This window comes from Musca vetustissima, unplaced genomic scaffold (genome assembly GCF_032173495.1).
Source record: "Musca vetustissima isolate MV318-11 ecotype Yass unplaced genomic scaffold, APGP_CSIRO_Mvet_v1 utg23326, whole genome shotgun sequence".
In the NCBI taxonomy this organism is placed as follows: domain Eukaryota; kingdom Metazoa; phylum Arthropoda; class Insecta; order Diptera; family Muscidae; genus Musca; species Musca vetustissima.
Window position 1 is genome coordinate 198,511 of NW_026879812.1, and position 8,774 is coordinate 207,284.

Below are 8,774 nucleotides of genomic sequence, written 5' to 3' on the forward strand. Positions count from 1 at the left end.
TCCTTCCTTGAAGATCCTCCAAATATTTTTTTTTCATTTTTTCTTTCAATCTTATTGTTGCTCTTAAAAAAATCTCACTCCTAATTAAACCCTCTTCGAAGCCACATTAGCGATCATGTGCAATTTATAATGAACAATTAACATGTTTGTGTTTGCCTCCCCATTTTTCAAGTGGATCTCCAGCTAGCTGGTTGGCTTGCCTCCTCTCTTAAATGTTGCATAAATATATGCCACCCAGTGTCACAACATTAGCATAAATAAAACTACAATTTCCAAAAGCCATAACATCTGGTCATAATAATTTTTTTCAATTCATATATATGTATGTGTGTGTGTGTGTGTTGTCTTGCAACAATTTGCAGTGGAGTAAGGAGAGGGAGAGTAAAGCTGAGAATCCATAAGTAAATATATGTGATGACAACACGAAACGGTAGCTGCAACAGAAGCCACCAAAACGACAGTGTCGAGGTGGAAGAAGAAGAAGTTGCGATCTCCCGAAAAAATCGCGTGTGTTGCTTATCAAAAAAAAATACAAAAATAAAATTAACCTGACAGCAGGCAGCAGCATGGGCTCATGAGTGGGGCTGTATGAAATGCTCGATTTACATTTTTATCCATACACCCAGGCAAGGGAACACATATATATTTTTGACGACTCTAAGAAGCTGTGGCATAGCAAGACATACAGACAGATAATCTTACATGCAACATGTATGTTGCCTGCCTGCTAACCTGGCAGCTTGTCATCACATTTCTTTTAAAGATATTGGCAAATTATCACATTAGAAATTTTTCATTGCCCACATTTTTAAAATCCCATTTTGCAGGGTCTCTCCCATTCTCCCTCCCTTGTTGTGTTTCCTGAGCTCTTTCTCTCTCCAGGAGTTAAAGATATCAATTACCCAAAACAATTGTAACGCATTTGCGACAATATTGCACAAATCTCAATACAATGGACTTGAAATGGAATCTGATTATTTTTTCTGTGCTTCTTTTTTTCAAGTACCGCCTTGTAAATGATACAGTTTTAGTTTTGCCGGTTTTCTTTGCTTTGCGCTTCATTTGTAGTTGATGTCCTGTTGCCGGCGCATTTATTTATCCCAGGCTAAAATAGCATTGTTGTGCCACCACCACCCATTTCCCTGTGAGACGCACACACAAACAAAATGTAGTTTTCGGTTTCTGTGTTACCTTTCATCGTCGTCATCAGCGTGTTCATCATAATTTAACAATTGGCCCCGACAAATCCTCCCTTTTGTTTGGCTAAGTACTTAAGTGCTGGCTGCAAACATAACTAGCTACTGTTGCCATTCTCCCCACCTCCTGTACATCTAGGACGATTTGTTTGTCTGTCCTTCCTTCCATTTCAGTACTTTATTGTTGTTGTTTGGTCAATCCATCCGACAAAGCATTCAATCAGTGTGTACTACTCTCCATATAGCAGTCACTCATTCAATTCGTTCATTCATACAATTTTTCGTAGTCAGTCCGTCATTTTGTTTGCACTTAAACACATTTTCGTGGTCGTTAATGCATTCGGTGAAATTTAGAGGTTTTATTCACGCCCAGGTATTTTTTTGTTTCGGCATTCCCCCTTTGTTTTTGTTCTCCTGCAGCCATTGAGTCTAGGAGTAGTGGTAGTCAAGAACCCATGGAAAAAGAATCTATCCATCCATCCATTGGGGGTAACTTAATATTGTAATTGTGCCACAATGAAGCGCAATTCCAAACCAAACAAGAAAATCTTTTGTGTGCGCGTAGATTTTTCAGAGGTGATAAGCTACCCTTTTCAGTATTTTTTTGCTTTACCTACGTAGCATTACATATATACTAGTTCTGGCTAATGTACATACATACATTACAGTAGGTATGTAATAATGTTAAAGTTTATTACCTTACACATAGGGGGCGAGCAGGAGAAGAAGTATCGACAGGGTGATACACTTGGAAAAATATTCTAAAACATAATTCTTCTCTATAACCTTTTCTCTTCAACAACCTTTATTTTACATTTGTTAAGAAATATAATCAATATCTGGATACCGAAGTATGTTTTCGCATATTCATTACTAAACAGCTTCATAGAAATCGATAAAATAAGCACATTCAAGCTCCTTCTTTTATCCTTAAAGTGGCTACCAAAGATGTTACCTTTCTGAAAAGCCTTACACGCTATTTGTAAAGAACTATTTCCCATTAAAATATTGGTTACATAGCTCTCACAGAAATTCGAGATTTTTTCATTACCAAACTGCTTCCAATGAAGCTACAAAAGAAGCAGTTATAGGCTATTCATTTCATCTCCAATATGGCTACAAAAGCTGTAATCTTTCTTTAAAGGCTTTCAAGCGATTTGTAACGAATTATTGTCTATCAAAATAGTGAATTTTTTTCCAGAAATTCGAGATTTATTCATTACCAAACAGCTTCCTAGGAATCGATAAAAGAAGCACTACGAAGCTCCTTCTTTTATCATAAAAGAGGCTACAAAAGCTGTCAACTTTCTTCAAAGGCTTACAATCATTTTTTTAAGAATTGTCTTCCAGAATAGAATTGTCTTCCAGAATAGTAAATTGTAGACTGTTGCAGAAATTCGAGATTTATTCATTACGAAACAGCTTCCAAGGAAGCTATAAAATAAGCACTTGTATGCTCTTTCCATCAGCACTAAAATGGCTACCAAACCAGTCACCTATCTTCAAAAACTTTCAAATGATTTGTATCGAAATCTTGTCCTTCAAAACAGGGAATTCATTACTGTCTTAGAAATTCGAGATTTAGTCATTACCAAACAGCTCCCAATGAATCGATAACAGAAGCAGTTATAGGATTTTAATTCAACTCCAATGTGACTCCCTTATCTGCCACATTTCTTCAAAGACTTCCAAGCGAATTGCTACGAATTATTTTCCTTCAAAATAAGTGATTCTTTACTGTCCCAGAAATTCGAGATTTATACACTACCAAACACCTTCCAGTGAAGCTATAAAAGAAGCAGTTGTAGGCTTTTCATTTCATCTCCAGTGTGCCTCCATAAACCTCAACATTTTTTCAAAGGCTTGCAATCAATTTCTTTAGACTCATTGTCTTTAAAAATAATGAATTTCTATCTGTCACAGAAATTCGAGATTTATTCATTACTAAATAGCTTCAAAGTAAGGGGTAGAATAAGCAGTTTCAAGCTCTCTTATTTATCTATAAAACGGCTGCAAAAGCTGTGATTTTTTCAGAGGCTTACAAACTATTTTTCGAAAACAAATTGTCATCAGAAAAAGGAGATTCCTATCTGTTTTACAAATTTGCGACTTATTCATTACTAAATAGCCTAAAAGTAAGTGATAAAAAAAGCGCTTCTATGCTCCTTTTTTCATCGCCAATGTGCCTCCAAAAGCCTCAACATTTTTTCAAAGGCTTGTAATCAATTTCTTTAGAATCATAGTCTCTAAAAATAATGAATTCCTAGCTGTCGCACAAATTCGAGATTTATTCATTACTTTATAGCTTCACAGTAAGGTAGAATAAGAAGTTTGAAGCTCTTTCATTTATCCCAAAAAACACTACAAAACTACAAATTTTTCTCATTGGCTTATGAACTATTTTAGAAATCAACTTCAAAAATAGAATATTCCTTTCGTTTTAGAAATTTGTGACTTATTCATTACCAAATAGCTTTAAAGTAAGTGATAAAAGAAGCGCCCTTGTAAGGTGTGAATCTCAACTTTCATAAATCCATCACAAAATTATTTCTTCTGGTAGAAAAGTTGCACGTAAGACCTTTGGTATTTCATAGGCGAAGTTAGTTTTTAGGAAAATTTCTATATCGAAGAAAGCGGATTCATGCCTGCCGACTAACTAAAAAGAAAAGAGGTGAACATGAACATTCCTAAATCGCATAATAAAGAATATTTATTGCTCCATGAAGAGTTTGAAAGGCCTCAAATATATCTGAGAAGTCTTATACTAGCAATAGGTCTATGCAATCAAATCTGCAAATTAAATGGTGAGGAAATAAGGCCTTCTGACTAGTTGAAATGGAAGGTGTGATTCCGAACCTTTTTAAATGTACTTTCCTTACCTAAAGTTGTCCCAATAAAGCCTAAAATAAATTTGAAAACTCACTTCCTATCTGAAAATATTTTTAAGGACATTTGTAAGACAAGGAAGTATGGACTCATGCCTTCCGATTAGATGAAATAGAAGTTGCAGTGCAGAACTTCATTAAATACTGCAGAATATTGTATCTTATAATTAGAGAAAGTTCACAAAGTCTTCAAATTTTCCAAAAGACATACAAGGCCGTTACTACACCATCAAACGTTTTTACAATGCAATATGTCATGAATTCATTGCTTACGAAGTGATGCAATGGAATGCAGAGTTCTCAACTTTGGATAATTGAGATTTTGAAGATGGATTATTGAATTATGCGATAAGTATATCAAGGCCTTAGGATTCTTAATAATTTAGGACTTCAAAAATACAATAAATTCCCCCATTTCCGATTTTTCTTCCACTGAATATTCTCTGCCTTTAATCTCATACATAAAAAGTTGAAAATGCAATATTTTTCGTCTAGAGCAGAGAACCGAAAATGGAGGCAAGGGATAGCCCAAAAAAGAGGGGAAAAACTGTGTTGTAAAAAATACACACACAGAAAAATTACACATACACACATGTACCTTTGTATATGTACATATATGAACATTCATCATTACCCAGCTGTTAGTACTCATGGTTCGGAACTGCGTGTTTCTGCTAGGTTTTTTTATTTTGTTCCTATATCATGGGTTCCTTCTACATGTATACGAAGAGTGTTTGGTAAGGACAGACGTCTAGCTGGCTGTTCTCTCTTTCTTTCTTGTATATATGTTGTATGTTATCAACGCATTAAAATCGAAGTTCTTTTTTTGTCTGTTACATACTTACACTCATATGACTGACTGCCTACCTTTTTGGGGTTCCTTTTAGCTGCTTTTTGTGGTTGTTGTTGGTGGTGGTATTGTTGCTGTTTGCTTAGAACCTTATCAGATCTTGTAAAAAAGTACGATATAATGTAATGTTGCAAGCTTTTTCCGGTTCTCCTTTAAATACAGAACCAAGCAACGCTTAGGCAGGCAAGTACACACAGTCATTGCATTTACATAGCCTGACTGAGTGGATGGTCTGCCTACCTCGACGACGACGACAATACCCGATGCAGATGCAATTGTCTAAAGTTCGAGTTTGCTACTACTTCGACTTGCATTTCCTGTTGGGTGAACCCGAAAAAAAACATACATCCTTTTTTCGGTTAACAAATTATCTTAAAATGTGTGTCTGTGTATGAGAGAATTTCTTGTAAAAATTGCCAAAGGTCATTTTTTGGCTGATATCCACCGCTTGATAAAAAATGTTTATGATGAATATTTTTACATTTTATTTTTCTGTTTTTGTTCTTGTTTTTCTTTAATAATTTATTTATGCATTTCCTTTTTGCTGTTCTATTTTTTGCAGGTTAACCGCCCTCTAACCATGAAAAAAGAAGGCATTCAAACCCGCAATCGTAAATTATCATCGAAATCGAAAAAGAAGAAGGGCCTGGGTGGCGGTTGTATGCCACTGGGCGGCCATTTGGGTATGGGCGATTTTAAGCCATTGGATCCATCGAAAGGTTTTGGCGGTGGATTCTCAGCGTCAATGGGTAAGTTTTAAAGCCATTTTTTTAATTTTCCATAATTTTCTCAAAAAGTGAAAGTGAACTTTAAGAATTTATTGTTGTTGTCGGAACTTTAACTAATATTCTCCATATTTTTGTTCTCCTCCTTTTTCTCTTTTTACAGCCCAACATTCCCATCTTTCCAGTGGTTTACATCCAGCTCATGCGCACATGCATGGCGGTTGGTATACTGGCGGCATGGGCGCTTTGGGTGCTTCCAGTGGTCTGCAAGGTGGCTTCTCAACGGCCGGTTCATTGGGTGGTGGTGTTGTGCCCCACTCGCAGCCCTACCATTTGGGTTTGGGTTCAATGGTAAGTTTCACAAAATTTCAATGAAAAATAAATAAAAATATTTATGAATTGGGGTAATCAAATTAACCCATTAAGGGTCGTATTGGATTTGTATTTGTTTTCACGAAGATACAAGGTGGATTCAAATTAGATTTATTTCAGATGTAATTGAGGGGATTTAATACTATTTAAAACAGGCTATTAAGTTGGTGTTTAAACGAGGTTTTACAGTCTGAGTCTGAAATGGAGTCTGAAATGGGATTCGAATAACAGAGGTTTAAATGTATCTAAAGGAGTTTTTTAAATCTGGTTTAAACGGTATATAAAATAGACATCCAAGTGGTGTTTAAACAGAGTTGTATTCGAAGTTAAAACAGGGTTTAAATTTTATTTTAATGACGGTTTTAATTGTGGTTTAGACAAGGTATAAAAAATAATTTTTATCCTGATCTTAAAGAGGGTTTACATAGTGTTCTAGACAGAGTTCAAAGCGGTCTTAAACTGGGTTCAGACAGGTGTTTCAGCCGGCGTTCACACAGGGCTTAGTTCGGATTTTGAATTATAATTTGTACTAAGTTTACAGATTGCTTAGACGTAACTTAAATATTGTTTATACGTAATTTAAATATTATTTACACTTAGTTTAGACTAGGTTCACAACAACAAATTTTGAATTAATATATTGTTTAGACGTATTTTAAATATTGTTTGGAATTATTTAATTCTGTGTTCACACAAAATTTAAATAAAGTTAAAACTAGTTTAACACTGAGGTTTTAATTTAAATAAAGTTTACACATAGTTTAAACTATGTTTACACTTAAATTGAACCATGTTTACACATAATTTAAACAATGTTTACACATAATTTAAACAATTTTTACACATAATTTTAGCGAGGTTTACACTTACTTTAAACTAGGTTTACACTTGATTTAAACCATGTTTACACATAATTTAAACAAGGTTTACACTTAATTAAAACAATGTTTACACTTAATTTAAACAAGGTTTACACTTAATTCAAACAAGGTTTACACTTAATTTAAACAAAATGTACACATCATTTAAACAATGTTTACACTTAATTTAAACAATGTTTATACGAAGTTTTAACAATGTATATACGAAGTTTAAACAAGGTTCATATGCAATTTACACATAAGTTAAACAAGGTTTTTACGAAATTTTAACAATGTTTACACATCACTTAAACAAGGTTTACCCAAAGTTTGAGGAATTATCAGAGCTATAGTCGTATTTTGATTTTGTCTTGTGGAACTATCAGAGTTATAGGTGGCCATTTAAAAAATTTCAAATTAAGCCTGCTGTATACTCGAGTTTATATCCGATTTTGTTCCTTTAGGTGTAAGAGTAGCAGAGCTATAGGTGCGGATTTTGAGTTGTAGAAATTTACGTTGGTGTTTGTATCCGATTTTTTAGACTTTATAGTTTTCAGAATTTAGTTTGATGTGGTCTCCAGTTTATATCCGATTTTATTGCTTATGTCGTGGTTTTAGAATTTAAAATAATTAGCATTTTATATACGTTATAACCGAAATATTTGCAAGGCGTGAGACTATCTGAGTTATAGGATTGGTATTAGAATTTTAAAATTTAGACTACTGTAGATTTTATTGCTTAAGGAGCGGGGCTATTCAAGTGGTTTTAGAGTGTTAACAATTTAGCCTGGTGTAGATTCGAGTTTATATCCAATTTTATTGTTTATTTTCTGGAAATATCAGAGTTAAAGGCGTGAATTTTTTTTTTAATTTTAAAATGTATCCGATTTTATTCCGTGATTTTTTTTATTTAAATTCAATTTTTACTAATTTCTCCATTTCCCCTTCTTCTCATTTTAGGGCACCTGGCGTACAGACTACACGTGATGGAGTGGCAATAATATAAATGGCAATTTATTCAATTGAAATTGGCCATAATGAAGATCAACGTTGAATGCCCTTCCTCCCCAACAACCAACACCAACAACAACCTGCCAGATATTTACTGGTTTTGTAAAAAAAAGCAACAACAACAAACAAAATTAAGCACTCCAGCTCCCTAACCCAAAAAACAACAGCAACACCAAGTGTTAACAACAAATTTCCCCCGAGTTTTATAGAAACGTGCGCCGCAAAAGAAAACAGTTCCTAAAAATATTTCTTAAACTCCTTTTCAAAAAAACCATACCAAAATGCGTTCTAAACGCTGGAAACATGTGACGTCGAGCTGGCCAGCGTTTAGCAGAGCTGAGAACAGGATTTTAGGGCTCTCGAAAAAATGCCAATGAATTTCTTTCCCAGGGGGAATTTGAGAATCCTTACGTCAGCTTCATAGACGTCTGCTGATTCTGTGGCATCGCCTTGGGTTAAGGGAGCGGGGTTTGCATGTCTTAAATATGGCCCAGAGCTAGTTTTTAATACCTCCAATTATGGCAAAGGGTAAATGAACCAAAATCAACATAAAAAATGATCTCAATGATCGTTTGGCGCATTTCCAGAGCAAACAAATGCGAAATATGAAAAAAATATTTGAGCCATAATTTCAAAGCCACAGTTAAGATAGAATTTTGTAAAAAGAATTAAAATATTATTTAATACAAAAAAATTATATTATTTAAAACAAAAACAAAATATTTTTTTAAACACAGCAGCATCAGCATTTTTTTAAATTAGAAAAAATCGGTTTTACATTTTTTTTTATTTTCTGGAGAATATACATTAATTCGTGATAATAAACAAAATAAATCAAAATCAGAATATTTCATATTAGAAAAATACTAAATTGT

At 34.1% G+C, this 8,774-nt stretch overlaps 1 protein-coding gene across 1 annotated transcript in view; it reads left to right on the top strand.

Annotated features, from left to right (window-relative positions):
- LOC133324952 (GATA-binding factor C) overlaps window positions 1–7,929 on the top strand; it is a 67,859-nt gene extending 59,930 nt beyond the window's left edge. The window contains exons 8-10 of the mRNA XM_061533779.1: window positions 5,494–5,680; window positions 5,820–6,007; window positions 7,849–7,929. Coding sequence (XP_061389763.1) covers window positions 5,494–5,680; window positions 5,820–6,007; window positions 7,849–7,875 — 402 coding nt within the window. The 3' untranslated portion in view covers window positions 7,876–7,929. The remainder of the gene's footprint in view (window positions 1–5,493; window positions 5,681–5,819; window positions 6,008–7,848) is intronic.
- Window positions 7,930–8,774: the final 845 nt, after the last annotated feature.